This window comes from Haliotis rubra, unplaced genomic scaffold (assembly GCF_003918875.1).
Source record: "Haliotis rubra isolate DU_JTF1 unplaced genomic scaffold, ASM391887v1 Scf265, whole genome shotgun sequence".
NCBI classification, from domain to species: Eukaryota; Metazoa; Mollusca; class Gastropoda; order Lepetellida; family Haliotidae; genus Haliotis; species Haliotis rubra.
In genome coordinates, this window is record NW_025766725.1 from 1,098,260 (window position 1) to 1,118,315 (window position 20,056).

The 20,056-nt window shown below is 40.7% G+C and overlaps 1 protein-coding gene across 1 annotated transcript in view; it reads left to right on the forward strand.

Annotated features, from left to right (window-relative positions):
* LOC124280349 (cyclin-dependent kinase 11B-like) overlaps positions 1-20,056 on the forward strand; it is a 23,156-nt gene continuing 3,100 nt past the window's right edge. Inside the window, exons 1-14 of the mRNA XM_046716256.1 lie at positions 1-102; positions 900-1,063; positions 3,267-3,418; positions 3,866-4,106; positions 4,592-4,710; positions 7,269-7,397; positions 7,934-8,146; positions 11,631-11,699; positions 11,960-12,123; positions 12,494-12,706; positions 14,197-14,302; positions 15,026-15,255; positions 16,143-16,259; positions 17,935-18,083. Of these exons, the coding sequence (XP_046572212.1) occupies positions 900-1,063; positions 3,267-3,418; positions 3,866-4,106; positions 4,592-4,710; positions 7,269-7,397; positions 7,934-8,146; positions 11,631-11,699; positions 11,960-12,123; positions 12,494-12,706; positions 14,197-14,302; positions 15,026-15,255; positions 16,143-16,259; positions 17,935-18,083 (2,066 nt within the window). The 5' untranslated portion in view covers positions 1-102. The remainder of the gene's footprint in view (positions 103-899; positions 1,064-3,266; positions 3,419-3,865; positions 4,107-4,591; positions 4,711-7,268; positions 7,398-7,933; positions 8,147-11,630; positions 11,700-11,959; positions 12,124-12,493; positions 12,707-14,196; positions 14,303-15,025; positions 15,256-16,142; positions 16,260-17,934; positions 18,084-20,056) is intronic.

Below are 20,056 nucleotides of genomic sequence, written 5' to 3' on the forward strand. Positions count from 1 at the left end.
TTCCGTTTCCGGTTCACTCCGAAAACAAAAACGTTTTTGAACGTCTATCGTTTATTGACTTTCTTTTAAGATAGTTTGCTCAAAACATACAAAACAAAGACGGTAAGTCGTCAGTGTATATTGAATGACCAGTCACAGAAATATTTAATTTAGGATCGTAGATGCTACATTGCATGTTGGAGTGATGATGGGCAGAATCAGAAATGAACATGTTGGATTGCCTATCGAGAAAATCAAATACCACGAAATGTTTTTAAGTAAAATGACGTATTTCCGTAGCGAGGGTATAGTTAAGCGGGCGCAATTCACTGTAGCGCTAATTGTCTGCCGTTTTGGGCTGTCACTGTACAGATCAATAGTGACTCTTCGATTCCAAGTTTACTAGTTGTGTCCCTTTACCATGGATCCCCTTCCCGAACAAGCACTTTGAACAATTTCTTCGAGTGGCATTTTTAGAAGTTGGTTAGATTAGTTCAGATGCAATTAAAGAAACATGTTAAAACTCATCCTTGTGAAATGAGGAATATATGTTCAGGTAATATGATTTGACTAGAATGAAATTTAAGGGGGGATACGGGCGGAAGTCTTTCCACTTTATCACAGCATTGTTGCCAATAATGTGGTCTCAGCCCTCAACATGCTCATGTATACAACAAATCTCATGATGTTACCATGGTTACACAGATAATACAAATAACAGATGTTCCTAATTTTGGGAGTTGTTCTTCTGTTGAGCTTTTATGGTGGTTACATTGTTCTGTAACACTGTGACCAGACTTGAGCTGGAGCTGCTTGGAAAAGCATAAACAGGAAGCCTACCTCAAGGTGGTTGAGGCTTCTGACTCATGGCCAAAGTGTCATTCTGCAATTATGCTGAGGTTCCTGTTTTGTGTTGACAGATGTCCGATGATGCCGACAGCTCGTATGAGCAGGGTGAGCTGGAACCGAGTCCTGATCACCACCGGGCCTCGGACAATGAACGTCAGCTGTCTCTCTCCCCACAATCCCAGGAGGCAATTGTTATTGATGACCCAGAAGATCAGGACTTCTCAGACAAAGACAGGTAGTCACATACTTCAAGTTCAAGATCTTAATTTTGTTTATCCTTTTTAAGATTTGCTGAAAGCTGTGTAGTTTTAGGTATCTGAATTATTCTTTCTCTTTTGAAATGATTCATTTCCACGAAATGCACCTGTCTGATCTTTCCTTTTTTGGAACCATGAAGTATTTACCCATGATATCATGCACATTGGATATTGGTATTTTTGGGGCATTAGATATATTTATACTCTTTTGTGTCCAGTCTATTGAGTTGTGTTAACCAACGAGGAGACATTTTTAGAAATATTTCTAGTTCTATTGGAGATGGCTCGTATGGCTGGAATATGGCTCTAGTGTCGTGTTACACAAAATAACTTTGGTCATGCGAATATCTGGTGTCTGTGGGTTGTGAACCTAATATTTAGGTTTTCATCAAACATTATGTTGACACACCATGTTTCAAGGCAAATAAGTTCCATGAAACCAAAGAATTACCCCCGAACCGGCCCCAAGCCGAACCGGCCCCTGATATTTAACCCGAACCGACCCCTGATATTTGACCCAAACCGGCCCCGAGAAGTAAATATTTCTACATTGACATATGAATTAAAGTTCCTTTAACATAAATGACGAAAACATATTACTCATATGTCTTTACATGTAATATCGATTTTTGAAAATATATTAGCGAATATTAGTGTCGATGAGAGGCAAGTGAACATGCAAGTGCTGCTGATCACGGAGATCCCGTGGTAGAGGACATTTTATGTAATTCTTTTAAGAATCTAAAAAATCAATTGCAAAACAATACTAAAGTAAAACGTGTACTTACATTTCGTTGTATCGTATCCACAGAATTGACACATTAATTCAATACAAGAGTAGCACATAAATCCAATATAATGAATTCACGTTTCACCTTTGTTACGCCCAAGTTTCCAGTATCGAAAAATAATGTCGTCCTTCATCTTTTCGCATGTTTCCATGTGTGGAACATTTGTCAAGATGTTCAACACACATTAACCACCTTTCACAATCACAGAGTGAATTCTGCTAACATTATGAAAACTAAAACATTCTTCAGCCCCAAAATTAAACTGTTATTTTACGCATGTCTCACTGAGCGATTAAAGTGAATGTGTTGTTTTAATATTTCTTTGAACGGATTATCGTGAGCGAATTAATGTACATGTTGTCTTAAGCGTATGCTCTTACTTGACACTGATTGCGTTCACTCAATGTCAACTGCACCGTATACTGTTATCTTCACCTTGCGTATAATCATATAAAAGACATTATCTGAAGGACATGATTCATAATTTGTTCATCATGGATAACGTGACCCGATTCTTGCGTTTACTGCTCATTGAGATGCCGCGAAAGACAACAGTGCCTATATAATAAATTAATTAAAATCTTCATGTCTGTATATATATATAATAAATTAACTGAAATCTTCATGTCTATATATATATAATAAATTAATTGAAATCTTCATGTCTGTATATATATATAATATATTAATTGAAATCTTCATGTCTGTATATATATATAATAAATTAATTGAAATCTTCATGTCTGTATATATATATAATAAACTGAAATCTTCATGTCTATATATATATAATAAATTAATTGAAATCTTCATGTCTGTATATATATAATAAATTAACTGAAATCTTCATGTCGGTCTGATTAATTGTCTGTCTGATTATCGTTAATTAACCTAGGGGCCGGTTCGGGTGCGGGGACGGTTTGGGTTAAATATCCAGGGGCCGGTTTGGGTTAAATATCCAGGGGCCGGTTCGGCTTGGGGCCGGTTTGGGTGTATCCCAAACCAAACTGTGTTTCAACATATGGTAGCTGTTTCATGTTAGTATTGACAGAAACAAGTACTTGTTTCTTGTAGTTGAGTTAGAAGTTGGACGAACAGGATTACATGACAAGTTGTACAGATAACATGTTCTTGTTGCTTGTAATTAGATTTTACAATGTGTCATTATGTCCCAACTGCGTAGACCAATGCTTATGATGTTGATCACTGGATTGTCTGGTTCAGAATAGATTATTTACAGACATCCGCCATGTAGCTGTAATATTGCTGAGTGCTGCATTAAACAACAAACCAAAATCAACCAAGATGTAACAATGGGAAATCTTCACCATGTTCACATGGTATGCAAAAGTGGTTGTATTGATTTGATGTCTTATTGCCATGGTTACAGAAGTGGGGGAGAAGACGGGGATGGCCTGGACATAAAACCTCCTCAAACTCATGCAGGCCGCAAGGAGAAATCCCGTAAACATAAACATAAAGAGGAGCGGCGACGAGAGAGGGACAGACGAGACCGAGAGAGAGAGTACAGAGACCGAGAAAGTAAGTGTTTATCTGTACAGAGTCTACAAACAATACCATTCCATACAATACAACTAAAGTGGAACCCGTGAAGGTCTGGGTTAGAATTGGTCTTCAGCAACACATGCTTGTCATAAGAGGCGAACGACGGACGGGATCAGATGGTCATGTTATCGTATTTCAGTTGCGTAGATCAATGTTCATGCTGTTGATCACTGGAATGTGTGGTCCAGACACGATTATTTACAGACTGCTGCCATATAGTTGGAATATTGCTGAGTGTGGTGGTCTGACTAGCTGACTTTGTTGACACATATCATCGTATCCCAATTGAGTAGATCGATGCTCATGCTGGTGATCACTGGATTGCCTGGTCCAGACTTGATTATATACAGACTACAGCCATATAGTTGTAATATTGCTGAGTATGGTGTTAAACTATCATAACGCCTACCTGTTTGTTGTAAGGAGGTCACCAAGGCCGGCAACAAGAACAAGACCGTCACAGATTGGTCCAGATGCGGGATCGACACCGGGAACAGAAGGAGATGGACAGGGAGTGGCAGAGAGAACGTGAAGTGGAGCGGGAACGACAGAAGGCAAGAGAGGCTGAGAGAGAAAGAAAGGAAAAGGAAAAAGAGAGGCGAATAAAAATGGAATCGCGCGAGGCTCGTGAAATGAGGAAGAGACAAGAATCTCAAGATGAAAGGTAAATGATCTTTGTCTGTCATCTCAGCTTCATATCATGTAAAACAAGATGTAACAGTGAAGATCCCAGTTAAAACTGGTCTTCAGCCACCCATCCTTGTCAGAGGTGACTAACAGGATCAGGTGGTCAGGCTCGTTGACTTGGTTGATACATGTCATTGTATCCCAACTGCATAGATCAATGTTCATGATGTTAATCACTGGATCGTCTGGTCCAGATTCGATTATTTATATGCAACGCCATGTAGCTGGAATATTCCTGAGTGCAGCGTTAAACCAAAAAAAACCAAGTGGACAGTGAGACCAAAACCCTGCAATACTCCCAGATCTTTCTGTCTAAATCTAGTCCAAGTCTAAATATAGCACACCACTGTCCTTTACTGAATCTTCATGTACAATGTATTACACTTGGACCGTTGTTACACAATGAATACTGTACATAATACTGTACACAACACTGTACAGTGATCATTCCTTCCTTCCCAGAGAGAGACTTGAACAGCTTGAACGAGAGAAGCAGAGAGCTAGAAGAATACGAGAGGAGAGGGAGAGAGCTCGTAGGAAGGAGGAAGACAGAAGGCAAGCCCAGCAATCAAGATCAGAGAGTAAGCTTAACGCAAAAAATTACCATGTCAACAAGTGGAAAAATATAATGGAAAATCATTGCACTGGACACCATGACCGAAAAGACAGATAAATGTTTGCCAGGTCAGATACGTAGATTCACATAATTGCGTAAGGTGGATTCTACCTCAAGTGGATTCTGTGTTGTAATGGGCCGAAGCAAACTATGCTCGACATAAGAGATGACCAGATGCATGTTGTGTTCAGATTCATCAACCTGGGGGTCATTATACAAAACTACCTTAGCTCTAAGTCTGTCAATGTATGGAGGTAACATCAGCCTAGGATGAGTGAGTGGGTGAGTTTGGTTTTACACCGCTTTTAGCAATATTCTAGCAATATCACAGCGGGGGACACCGGAATTGGCTTCACATTGTACCCATGTGGGGAATCGAACCCGGGTCTTCGGCATGACGAGCGAACGCTTTAACTACTCGACTAGGCCACGGCCCCAGAGTCTAGGATGAAGATCACTTTGTGCAAAGCTACCTGGCTTAGGGCAGGGATCATCATGATCATTGTTGACTGTTGTCAATCACTGGATTGTCTGGTCTAGACATGATCGTACAGGTTGGTGTCATAGCTGAACAAATGACATGATTTCTTGTTGCTGTACGGCGGTGGGGTAGCCTGGTGGTTAAAGCAGTTGCTCGTCATGCCGAAGACCCAAGTTCGATTCTCCACATAGATACAATGTGTGAAGCCCATTTCTGGTGTCCCCACGAAACTTTTGAGAGCATGATAATTTTGTGAAAACTGCGAATGACTTGAGCTCGCAAAAATATCATGACGCAATTTGCTGGTCAAAGGCAGTAAACAATCGACAAATAACGTGTCTCATTATCTCTTTATTATTCACCAGTTCATATAATCAACAAGAGATCTAGACAATGCATAAATTAAAGGTCACATGCAACCAAAAAATCAAACATAATTAAGACACAATTATCACTTATTCATGACATATAATATACGTTGCTGATTATGGAAAAACATATAAACAAAATTATAAGCGTACAATCGCAAATCAAAAGTGAAATATTTTGTACTTGGGTTTTCTTCCCTCGAAACGAAGCACCCGGGATACCGAACCCAGTCAGAGCGGGTGGGTGTGCACTCAAGTGTAATGGCTCATTTGCCAACGCCCACATGGCTCATTGTGTGTGTGGAGAGCGGAAGGTCGCTGGTTCGATCCCCAACCGCGTCATGCCAAAAGACGTTAAAATATGGTACTTGTTGGTCCCTGCCTTGCGCTCGACCATAATGGGTACAACAAGGACTGGTCGGCTCGGAGTCAGTATAATGTGTCTGAGTGCTTCACTGCGGCATGGTATCTCAGTGGGCTAGCACTATAAAACCAACTTCAGTCTGGGCTAGTACAAGCAGCCGCACATACACATACACTTGCATGCACGTCGTCATATGAGCGAAATATTTCAAGTACGACGTTAAACCCAATTTCACCTCACCTCATTGCGCGTGTGTATATAGAGATGTTGGGTTTTGTAAATACATGTTCATTTTTTGTGTATAACATTTTGCAATCAAAAGACATCATAACATGTCATGTGTACAAGTATCACACCTGCATGTCTGTGTAATTACATAATGTGACAGAGACAGAACTCGGGCCGTAAATCAATGTGTTTTGTTTATGGTGTATAGCCTGATGGGTGTTAAGTTCAAATTGCATGTGGTCAGTGATCGAAGTTGTGTATTGAATATTGTCATTAGCAGACAGGCAGGCAGACACATAGGTGTCCGACATTGAGTTTTGTCTGTGACAACGACATATCTATATCACAGTTAGAAATTCTGTCAACGCTAGATAATGACATTGCTTTTAAGTATCGAACTGAGAAAGTGACTCGGTAAGAAGAACATGTGGTGAAATAGACAAATGAAATTATATAAACAGTTAAATCGGTAATGTACTATCGTAACATATAAAAAGCTCGTGCCTGTGAAATATCAACAAAACATTAGAAAAATAGCTCACATCAAAGCCTTCACCGAGTATTCACCGCAAGCGAAGGTTTTCCGTCTAGAAATGTCAAACGCCACACTGGTTGACACATAGCTGAGTAGATCTAGATCCTTACAAGGTTCTTTATCATGACACAAAATCATCTGTTGGTCGCCACGTGCAAAAATACTGTGCCGCAAAAAAATTCGTGATTTACAGTATTGCTGGAATATTGCTAAAAGCGGCATAAAACTAAACTCACTCACTCACTCAGTTCTCAGTCTGTGAATACCTATACTGCTGAGTCAGGTCTTTAAATGCCTCCATGATGCAGTTGCAATAATACCAACTGTGAGGCGACACTTTAATCACGTGACCAGTCATGTGACATGTAGTGACAGGTGTCGCTAGTGTATTAGCAAATTTAATAAATTTCACGTTTGAAATTTGGTGAATAAATTCACAATTTAACCTTCAGTTGTTTGTAATGACTGGTCACAGTGATGTAAGTTTACATGAACATTTTATTCCTGATAATACTTCTTCAGGTGATTTATGGACGTTTCTCCCCAGATCATGTAAAGAGACAAAAGGTTGTCCGCACAGATGGTGAGCGTGTCCGCAGTCGCAGTCGAGATCGGCGCCATCAGCGTGAAGCAGATAACAAGGGAAGATCCCATCGGAAAGAGGGTGAACATCGAGGTGGGTGTCTGCGTATTCAGTTTTATCTATGCGGTTAAATCCATGAAAATTTTATTGTTCTTTCTCTATCTCCCTTGTTCTGGCTAGTAGACTCTAGCAGTCATAGGAGTAGTGGGTTAGCCTAGTGGTTGAAGCGTTCACCAAACACCCGGCTTGGATGTGCGAAGCCCATTTCTGGTGTCCCCGGCTGTGATATTTACAGAATATTGATGAAAGTGGCAAAAAACTGTACCCAATTTGGATGCATAGCAGTGGTGAGGAGTACAGTATAATAAGATGCTAGATACACTGGTGTTGTACGTTCACTGGGAGATGGGGCATGCACTCATTCACTAAGGGTGGTGGGGTATCCTAATGTCTTTTGCTCGTCGCGCCGAAGATCCGGGTTTGATTCCCCACATGGGTACAGTGTGTGAAGCCCATTTCTGGTGCCACCCTGCCTTGATATTGCTGGAACATTGCTAAAAGCTGAGTAAAACCCAACTCACTTACTAGGAGATTCCCATGTCTAGTTCCACTTCTCTGTTGTCCTGCAGGGCGAATGGTGGGTCCACACACCCCAGAGGAAGAAGACGAGGAAGAGGAGGAGGAGGAAGATCACAGAGAGGTTCACATCGAGGCTCATGAGGAATACCTGTCTGATGAGGAAGAGGAGGAAGAAGAAGAGGAGGAGGAAGAAGAAGAAAAAGAAGAGCAGTCAGAGGAGGAGGAGGAATATGCTGAGTCGGCAGAATCACAGGATTCGAGGGGTGAGCAATATTCACAGACATTAACCATGTTTGTGTTCTATATATTTCAACTGGACAATTTTGAAGTTTATTTGTAAAGGTAAATCTCCTGTTTTATTTTACAAAAATACTTTTGGCTCATAATTGTGAAAAGAACTATGCAAAAATTGCATTATATTTGACAGAAAAAATTATTCGATCTCTGAATATGTTGGACAGAATAATTGCAAAAATCTAAACAGTTAAATTACACTGATCTTAGGCAAAATGCCCATTCCCCCACTTGGACCCAAATAACACCCTGGATGTACCCTATTGGACCAGTGAAGATCCAAGTTAGAATTGGTCTTCAGCAATCCTTGCTTGTCGTAAGAGGCGACTAACAAGATCTGGTGGTCAGGCTCGCTGACTTGGTTGACACATGTCATCATATCCCAACTGCGTAGATTGATGCTCATGCTGTTGATCACTGGATTGTCTGGTCCAGACTTGATTATTTACAGACCGCTGCTATATAGCTGGAATATTGCTCAGTGTATTGTTGAACAACAATCCAACCAACCCACCTGTATACAATGTGTTGGTGCACTTTGCCTATATACAATTTGTATATAAAACATGCTTGTATACAATGTGTTGGTGCACTTTGCCTATACATTTTGCCTGTATACAATGTGTTGGTGCACTTTGCCTATATACAATTTGTTTATAAAACATGCTTGTATACAATGTGTCTATACATTTTGCCTGTATACAATGTGTTTATAAAACATGTTTGTATACATTTGTATACAATGTGTCTATACATTTTGCCTGTATACAATGTGTTTATAAAACATGTTTGTATACAATGTGTCTATACATTTGGCCTGTATACAATGTGTTTATACAATTTGCCTGTATACAATGTGTTTATAAAACATGCTTGTATACAATGTGTCTATACATTTGCCTGTATACAATGTGTTTATAAAACATGCTTGTATACAATGTGTCTATACATTTTGCCTGTATACAATGTGTTTTTATAAAACATGTCTATACATTTGTATACAATGTGTCTATACATCTTGCCTGTATACAATGTGTTTATAAAACATGCTTGTATACAATGTGTCTATACATTTTGCCTGTATACATTGTGTTTATACAATGTGTATACAAATGTGTCTATACAACATGCCTGTATACAGTGTGCAATATACAAGTGTGTTTATAAAACATGTTTGTATACAATCTTACACATTTGGCCTGTATACAATGTGTTTATAAAACATGTTTGTATACAATGTGTCTATACACAGAAGTATACATTGTGTCCATACAATTTGCCTGTATACACTGTATCTATACATTTTGCCTGTATACAGTGTGTTTATAAAACATGCTTGTATACAATGTGTCTATACATTTTGCCTGTATACATTGTGTTGCCTGTATACAAATTTGCTTATATACAATGTGCCTGTATACAGCTTTGCAATGTGTCTATACAATTTGCCTGTATACAATGTGTTTATAAAACATGTTTGTATACAATGTGTCTATACATTTGGCCTGTATACAATGTGTTTATAAAACATGTTTGTATACAATGTGTCTATACATTTGGCCAGTATACATTGTGTCCATACAATTTGCCTGTATACACTGTATCTATACATTTTGCCTGTATACAGTGTGTTTATAAAACATGCTTGTATACAATGTGTCTATACATTTTGCCTGTATACATTGTGTCCATACAATTTGCCTGTATACAAATGTGTTTATACAACTTGCCTGTATACAGTTGCAATGTGTCCATACAATTTGCATGTATACAGTGTGTTTATGAAACATGTTTGTATACAATGTGTCTATACATTTGGCCTGTATACAATGTGTTTATAAAACATGTTTGTATACAATGTGTCTACACATTTGGCCTGTATACAATTGTGTTTATAAAACATGCTTGTATACAATGTGTCTATACATTTTGCCTGTATACAGTGTGTTTATAAAACATGCTTGTATACAATGTGTCTATACATTTTGCCTGTATACATTGTGTCCATAAAATTTGCCTGTATACAATGTGTTTATACAACTTGCCTGTATACAGTTGCAATGTGTCCATACAATTTGCATGTATACAGTGTGTTTATGAAACATGTCTATACATTTTTGTATACAATGTGTCTATACATTTTGCCTGTATACAATGTGTTTATAAAACATGGCCTGTATACAATGTGTCTATACATTTTGCCTGTATACAATGTGTTTATAAAACATGCCCGTGCAGCAGATGCGCTTCTCGGCCGGATCCTGGCCCTGCACGAGTGGATGCTGTATACAATGTGTTTATGACCAGACACCGTTCTGCTCTCGATAATGGACCTTAGCGCGCATGCCGACGCCTTCCTGCTGGTTTGGACGGGCAAGCGCTCTTTGGCGTTCTCGCCATTACCATCATTCCCGTGGTTCTTTCACAGTTCACCCAGCCAGTTTCGCTACTTGTGCGGCCAATTCTCAGGTTTCTGGCCTGCCTCCTGTGACATTCTTATAAACGGACAGTGGGTGGCTTGGCCTCTGTCAGGTCTAACCCTCGAGGCACGCTGAATTCCTGCAGCAGTTGCAGACATTAATGCGGATTCTATACACCTTGCGCGGATTTAGTGTATACAATGTGTTTATAAAACATGTTTGTATACAATGTCTCTAGTCCACATTTGTCCCCTCACACCCATCGGGCTATTTCCACAGTTGTGTTTATGAATTTGCATGCTATGTCGTCCGACCGGGCGCTGACTATACAGTATCATACATTTGCTTACCCAGTATAAGTGTGTTTATCGCATCGTAAACCGTATTTTGTATACAACATCAAAAGCTCTAATGCATTTTGCATGTTCTCCAGTGACAGTGTCCCACCCCGACCGGTGCGGGTCATATACAAATGTACCCCTTCCATCTTGCCTGTAGTGATATTTTGTTTTCCCCAAATGTGTTTATGAAAGAAGCCAACGGATTGCTGCCTGTCTCATTACATACAGTTGCAATGCTTCCTCTCTCGCTGTGCAAACTGGGTCGAAAGTGACATACGACGCTATATTTTGAGTGTGCTTTACATGTATACATGTGTTCAATTCTTAGTCGTCCTTGGGGTAGGGCCCGCCTCCCCCAATTCTGTTCACATGATTTGGTATACAATGTGTCCTGATACATTTTGCCTTGATACAATCACAGGACATTTTTCAGTCGAAAATGTTTATACAACAATGTGTCTATATATTTGGGCCTGTATACACAAGTTTATAAACTGTTTGCATACAATGTGTATGTATACTGTATAATGTAAAAGTTTATGAAACATGCCTGTATATTTGCCTGTATATAATGTGTCTCCATACATTTGGCCATGTTTGTATACAATGTGTTTATAAAACATGCCCGTATACAATGTGTCTATACATTTGGCCTGTATTCAGTGTATCAGTATATGTTGTGTCTGTTTCAGAGAGTGACAACAGCAGCAGCACATCCAGCAGCAAGGTCAGCGAGGGCGTCGGCAGCAACGGCCATCATGGTACAGCACTCATCAATAAACATCTACATCACTTTGTCATCTGACATCATTTAAATCAACTTTGTTCAGCTCTCAATTTTTCTGGTGTCCCCAACCGTGATATTGCTGGAATATTGCTAAAAGCGGCATAGATTTCACTCGCACACAGCTCTCAATTAATGACGTCACTAATTAATTTTGCTCCTCTCAACGTCAGTAGAAGCTAGTTGCTGTTAATATGTAAGATAAATTGAACTGAATTTTCATTAATTGAATTCCAGAGAAAGTACGCTCCAAGTTTGATGACCAGTCAGAGAATGAGAGTGAGACAGAGAGCGTTGACATGCTCAACGCGAACAACAACGTGGACTACATTGCAGACTCCCCACCACCTTCACCGCTGGAACAAGAGATTAAACTCCCTCCCTATTTCCCAGCATTACAGGTACTGAACGCTGTGAAGTTTGTCAAATCTCAATCTCTTAAGGGTGCACCGTTTCTCCAGGGCCAGGTTCCCCAAAACAGTAGTAGCGTTACGACATTTGTACGTCTGTGTATGGGAGTTACGATCACCTCTGCGCTAAGGTCTGTGTTAATGTATGGGAGTTCCTCTTTGCGCTAAGATTACTCTGTGGAATATGGCTTGTGCTATCCATGATGCCATATTATGAAAAGATGCTTCCCTCAGTTTACAGGTATTTTATTGTCGTGACATTGAAGTATCAGACTGACTAAATATTTTGGAGGCAGTAAGCAGTTTGGGTTTCAGGCACTGGAATTTTCTGTGGAATCAAGATGTCGCTCTGGTGTTTCAGGGCTGTCGTAGTGTTGAAGAGTTCAGCTGCCTGAACCGGATCGAGGAAGGGACGTACGGCGTGGTGTACCGAGCCAAGGACAAGAAGACAAACGAGATCGTGGCTCTGAAGCGGCTGAAGATGGAGAAGGAGAAAGAGGGCTTCCCAATCACATCTCTCAGGGAGATCAACACATTACTGAAGGCCCAACACTACAACATTGTCACTGTCAGGGTAGGTCAGGGGGCTTCGGGGCTTCAGGGTAGATCAGAGAGTTTCAGGGTAGGTCAGGGGAGCTTCAGGGGAGGTCAGGGTAAGTCGGGTGCTTCGGGGTAGGTCAGGGTGCTTCAGGGTAGGTCGGGGCTTCAGGGAAGGTCAGGGGCTTCTGGGTATGTCAGGGGGCTTCAGGATAGATCAGAGAGTTTTAGGGTAGGTCAGGGGGTCAGGGGGCTTCAAGGGAGGTCAGGGTCTTCAGGGTAGGTCAGGGTAAGTCGGGGGCTTCAGGGTATGTCAGGGGCTTTGGGGGCTTCAAGGTAGGTCAGGGGTCTTCAGGGGAGGTCAGGGGGCTTCAGGGTACGTCGGAGGGCTTCAGGATAGGTCAGGGGGCTTCAGGGGAGGTCAGGGGTCTTCACGGTAGGACAGGGGTCTTCAGGGGAGGTCAGGGTAGGTCAGGGGGCTTCAGGGTAGGTCAGGGGGCTTCGGCCTTCAGGATAGGTCAGTGGACTTCAAGGTTGGTCAGTGTGTTAGAGGATTGGTCAGGGGTCTTCAGGGTAGGTCAGAGGTTCTGGGGTACATCATGGGATTTAGGTAGGTCAGCATGTTAGAGAGTATGTCAAGATGTTTGAGGATAGGTCAGGTCACTTTAGGTGAGGATGTTATAGGGTTGATTCAGGGTGTTTTAGGATGATTTATTGTTTAATGCCATGCTCAGCAATATACCAGCTATATGGACGTGGTCTGTAAATAATCAAGTCTTGATCAGACAGTCCAGTGAATAATAGTATGAGCATCGATCTACACAATTGAAATACGATGACATGTGTCGACCAAGTCAGTAAGCCTGACCACCCATCCAACAACATGGTTTGCTGAAGACCAATTCCAAACAGGATTTTCATGGGTCAGGGTTATCTGGGGTAGCTCCAGGGTTGTAGAGTATGCCAAGGGTAGTCCAAGATAACATGGAGCAGGTCATGGTCACCAGGATATGTCATGGTATTGATGAATAGGTCCAGGCTGTTATTGTGCTCCAAGGTGTTACAGAGTATGTCAAGATGTTTCTGAAGACATCAGGGTTATATAGGGTAGGTTTAGGGGAGGCCATGTTAGTTGAGGGTAGCAAAGGAAAGGTCAGTGTTGTTGTAAGGCAGGGATGGAAATAACCCATTGCCCGAAGCCCAAGTCCAGTGTTTTTTTCTGTCGGGCTAGCAAATTTGTTTGCCACGTTATACCTGTGCAGTTGACTTTCCAATGTTATTATGTTGTATAAAACTCAACAAGAAAATCGGCCAGTATAGTGGAAAAATTATCAGGGCAAGTGATTTGACATGTGCCACTGTACCGGAGTACACTAGCAATTTTAAAGTTATTTCCACCCCTGTAAGGTAGGTCAAAGATAGCTTTGGCTAATTTAGGTGAGGAGTTTAGTTCAGGGTAAATCAAATATTGATTAGCGTAGGTCTGGGTAGGCCTTTTGTTGACAGTGTCCATGTTTTTGTTGTCAGGAGATCGTTGTCGGCAGCAATATGGACAAGATCTACATTGTGATGGACTACGTCGAACACGACCTCAAAAGTCTAATGGAGACCATGAAACAACCGTTCCTTGTTGGTGAGTACATACAGAGTTATCTCCCTTGTCTGGGTGACTGAACACCTCCTTTTAGAGATTGACTGGTGGGATGTTCACCAGAGTTGTCACCTTGAAATATTCGAAGTAACAGGAGTCTGGGAGATTCATTTCATTTCCTCCACGTGATTTGTGAATGAAAGTAGTACCACAATAGATTTCATGTACCTGTTCATATTAGTTCATATTAGTATCTATCATGATTAATTGTTTTGAAAATGTTTTCAGGGGTTAATCCTTATCATGTTAGGAAATAATATATTTAAATGCTGACTGAACAATTGAAAACTCAGTCAGCATTAACACTTACAAGTTGTCTTGTCAGAATTAGTGGTCAGAATGGTTTTCTTAATATTGAGTCAGCAGTCCCCAACCAAAGAAATTCAAAGATTCTTAGTATATATGGAACAAACACCAGATAGTGACTGGTCCCTGTGTCTGGTAGAGGGGGTCGATGGGGTAGTCTAGTGGTTAAAGCGTTCGCACATCACACCGAAGACCCGGGTTCGATTCCCCACATGGGTACAATGTGTGAAGCCCATTTCTGGTGTCCCAGCCATGATATTGCTGGAATATTGGTAAAAGGGGTGTAAAACCAAACTCACTCACTCACTGTGTGTGATAGGAATATGTTGTCGTTCATGTCCAACCCTTATATGATGCCTTGGGTCACAAGCCCTCACTAACTCTGAGGCTGGTTTCCAGGGGAAGTAAAAACGCTGATGCAGCAGCTCCTTCGTGCTGTGACCCATCTCCATGACAACTGGATCCTCCATCGCGACCTGAAGACCTCGAACCTCCTCCTCAGTCACAAGGGTATCTTGAAGGTCGGAGACTTCGGTCTGGCGCGAGAGTATGGCTCCCCGTTGAAACAATACACGCCCATTGTAGTCACGTTGTGGTACAGAGCTCCAGAGCTACTCCTAGGAACAAAGGTGATTTGACATCCATCAGTTGTTTCCTTTCTTTTCTTTATTTGTTTATTAAAAATAAGATAACTATGCTACTTCATCTTTGGTCGGGGTATTTTTAGCTTTGCATGATACCGAAAACTGATTCATTTTATATGTATGTCAAGTGTGTTTTTAAATACAGTGAAATGCCAATGTGTCAAATTTACAGATGTCTCTATGTACAACTTTAGTCAATGCATATTCCCAGGGATGAGAATGAGTATAGGCCGCAGGTTTTGACGATTCACAAGAATAACCCCAGTGGAATCAAATCCACGGAAACTTCCCATCCCTGTATTCCACACTGTCGTCATTTCGTGTTTTTGATGCACCTTGCATAACCTGAAGTATTAACATAAGTCCCATTGGGTAGATCTCATCTGAGAAGTGTCTTTTCAGTCTAGTTCTCAATTTGTCTTGTAACAAACTGGGAATGAAAGTTCACTCGGAGCCGTAAGAATCTAACATAAACTTTCAAAGATATGCTTAAAGGTCACATGCAACCAAAAAACAAACATAATTAAAACACAATTATCACTTATTCATGACATATAATATACATTGCTGATCATGAAAAAACAAATAAACAAAATTATAAGCATACAATTGCAAATCAAGTCTTGATGATGTATTGAGTGAGCTGTTGTGTATTTCAGTTGTACACCTGTGCTATTGACATGTGCAGCAGTATTTGACGATGTATTGAGTGAGTTGTTGTGTATTTCAGTTGTACACCTGTGCTATTGACATGTACAGCAGTATTTGACGATGTATTGAGTGAGTTGTTGTGTATTTCAGTTGTACACCTGTGCTATTGACATGTACAGCAGTATTTGATGATGTATTGAGTGAGTTGTTGTGTATTTCAGTTGTACACCTGTGCTATTGACATGTGGTCCGTGGGGTGTATATTTGCCGAGTTCCTCACAATGAAAGCACTGTGGCCCGGCAAGTCTGAAATAGATCAACTCAACAGGATATTCAAGGTATGGTTGTCATGACAACACTTCATGGAATTTTGTAGTAAAAGAACATTGAGACTTCCTGTATCCAATAAGGGTGATGTACCATGATACGAGGTCTTCGATACGATACATGATGCATACAAACCTCTATCAAGATGCATGACAATTCAAACATTTTTTAATTACTTATGGGCTGTTTTGGATAGTTTTGGTTTCCACATTTCTTATGGACTTAGGGACCGTTCTTAAGTTATAGCAAGGGGGAGGGGTGTCATGATGATTTTAAGGGTGGGTCACCCATTTTTATCTGGGGACGTGAGGGGGGTCAGCAATTTTGTACATAACTATTTTATTAAATTATGCTTCAAAATTATGGGAAGGGGAGGGAGGGTAATTGATTTTGTACATGACATGCAGGGGGAATCACTTACTTTGTACGTAAATTTTAGGGGGTTTCATTCAGATTGTACATGCTTCTCCATAAAAATCATCATCATCATCACACACACCCCCACCCCCAAACACTCCCACCCCCAGCCATAAATTATGAACGTTCCTTACTTACTTATCCATGTTAGGCAGCAACAAAGGATCGCCACTCTTGTCTGTTCTGGGCAAGGTGATCTATTGTACCTTAGGTGTGTTTTAGGGTCTTCAGTTCATTATGGAATGAGTGAGTTTGCTTTTACGCCACTTTTAGCAATATTCCAGCAATATCATGGCGGGGGACACCAGAAATGGGCTTCATATATTGTGCCCAGGTGGGGAATCGAACTCGGGTCTTCAGCGTGACGAGCGAATGCCTCAACCACTAGGCTACCCCACCGCCCGGACTCAGAATGGCAGAAAGAGTCTGTTACAAAGCTTACTCTCCTGTGAAATGCATAAGTTCAAGACCTGAATGTTGTTTCTGCGTATCAAGATAAGTATCATATCATGACCAGATCTGGCTACAAATGACCTTTCGTGTCATTAAACTATCAGAATTCATTGTTATCCTCTTGTGTGATATTTTCGTGTATTGTTTGTATGTGTTTCTTTGTGTAACAGTCTACTCCGCAATATTACAGCTGTAAGGGGTGAATAACGGGGTTGGTGTCTGTCATTTAGGGGTGACTATTGAGGGAGAAACAACTATTGTGATAGCGATAGTCTATTGCGACCAACTATTGCAATATTTTTTTTTCCTTTGAATTGTCTCATTTGAAGTCATTTCCCAAATGAATGTATATAGTTTATATGAAATGCTAACAAGTTGAAGTAGTTTCAGTCTCTTTTAATAACTGACAAGAAACTTTAAGCCCAGATCAAGTGTGTTTAAGAGGTAACAGGGGCAGATAACTCTTAACTCAAAGTGAACAAATCTGAGTACTTCCTGTATTTTGTGCTGCGCATTTATCAACGGAAGTCAATTACTAAACCATCGATAGTTTTTTCGTTTCTGCCATCAATTAATTCCTATCGCAGACTCAACAATTGCAATCCATCGATAGTTCGATGCATCGTTAGATCCCAACTGTCATTGTACCTGATTTTGTAGATCGTTTCTCCTGATGTCAGTCACTCGAGTGTCTGGTCCAGACTCATTTTTTACAGTCCACCGTCACAGTGGTTGAATGTTGTGGATTGTAGCTTTACATGTGAGCCAACAAACATATTAAATCTAAAGATGAAGGCTGAGCTGTGTGTGTTACAGGATCTGGGTACTCCCAACAAGAAGATCTGGCCGGGCGTTGAGGAGTTGCCAGGCATGAAGAAGTGCACCTTCACCGACTACCCTTACAACACCCTCCGCAACAGATTCGGTTCCTACTTCACCGACGTTGGCTTCGATCTTATGAACAGGTGAGGTGTGAGTGAGTTAGCTTTTATGCCGATTTTAGCAATATTCCATCAATATCATGGTGGGGAGACACCAGAAATTGGTGTCACACATTGTAACCTTGTGGGGAATAGAACCCTGGTGTTCAAGGTGATGAGCCAACAATTTCACCATTATGCTACCCCACTGCTGCAAACAGGTGAGGATCTGCTATTGACAGCATCTCCTTATTGGCAGCAATGGAAAACATGACTGCTTGAAAGTTTTGTTAGAATTGTAATTTAAATTTTGTGAGTAATTTTTCTAATTGCTACTCCAGACTCAGTATTGACATTAGAGCTGATTCTTTGATGGAGGGGCGATGGGGTAGCCTAGTGGTTAAAGTGTTCTCTCATTACGCCGAAGAACCACTTTCGATTCTGCACATGGGCACAATGTGTGAAGCATACAGTCAGCTCTCGTTAATCCGACACTCATTAATCCGACAATCACGTTAATCCGACAAAGATTAGGGAACCATTTAAAACAGTGATAATTACTCTCGTTAATCCGACATTCTCCCATTCCGACTCCGACACACCAATCTAGCAACCGATCATTGTAAATACATTGTAAAAACATTCGTTAATCCGACAATCAACACAGCCGGTCGGATGATCCGACCGTATACAAACATCACACATGAAAGGTGATTAGCGCGTGCCTTACTGGCTGCTTAACACCCACGTCGGTGAACATCACACTTGTTAATTAGAAACACAAGATAATTAATTGAGGCGATTTAATCAAGAAATAACAATAGAGCGAGCTGTATAAAATGTTTACAACCGACCTGAGCATTCATCACGACAAGATGTCTGTCACGAGTACACCAACTGCTAAGCGAGCCCGAGTAAGAAATCAAGAAAGAAATCTGCCTTTTGAAGAAGGACAAACCCCAGACAACACAACAACAAGTCATCACTTTTGCTGCGCAGAAGTTTGATGTGAAGACTGCTGGCGTCATACAAAAATCCTGCCACCTACTGACAGCCAGATCGAGCCCGATAATGAACCGACTGAAGACGTCCGAGATTTACAGGAAACTCTTCACAAGCTCTACCCAGATGCACCCGTACCTGTCAGCGAATTCATAGAATATGACGCAAATCTGCCATGTGAGGAAGCCATGACTGAAGATGAAATAATCGAGATTGTCCGACCTACTGCCGAAGAAGAAATCAACACTGAAGAAGACCAGACAACCGAACCAGTCGTTCCCCAGCTACCTGAGGTCAAAACATTGTTGAAAACTTTGCAGACATTTGTGACACACCACTTAGACGTGTTTGATGTGAATGACCTCGACTTCATTGACACTTTGAAAACTAAAATGCTGAAGACCTCAGAAAAAAATGAACAACAAAAAACCCTCAAAGACTATTTCAAGTTGTAAATAATTGTTCACCAGACATCCATATGTTAGTGTGGAACTAGTTGTATGTAAACAGTGACTCATTCAACATCCGGGTCATAATGGCTGCTGAGAGTGACATAGCGACGACTGATAAAAACAAACGTGAGTTTTGTGCCAATGTGATTTTGAAATCGATCACGTGATTTTATATGTATGTTATGCCATCTATGATTGTTAATAAATGATATCAAGGATGTATTGTTATATTTTTTATTACTGTGAATGTTTTTACAAACGAAGACGATAACCAGATCTACAATTTCTGATATTTTCCGACATTTTCTTTAATCCGACATATTTCTCTGCAACCACAAGTGTCGGATTAACGAGAGTTGACTGTATTTCTGTTGCAGATATTGCTGAAATATTGCTAAAAGCGGCGTAAAACTAAACTCACTAACTATTCTTTGATGGACTTCTTCCAAATGAATCTTGGAATTTCGTTTGGCACATAAATATTTTAAATGGGGTCACGGTTACAAGAGAGAAAACATTCACAAAATAATTTGTGGTTTTAAGCTATAATTTCAGGGTATGAAA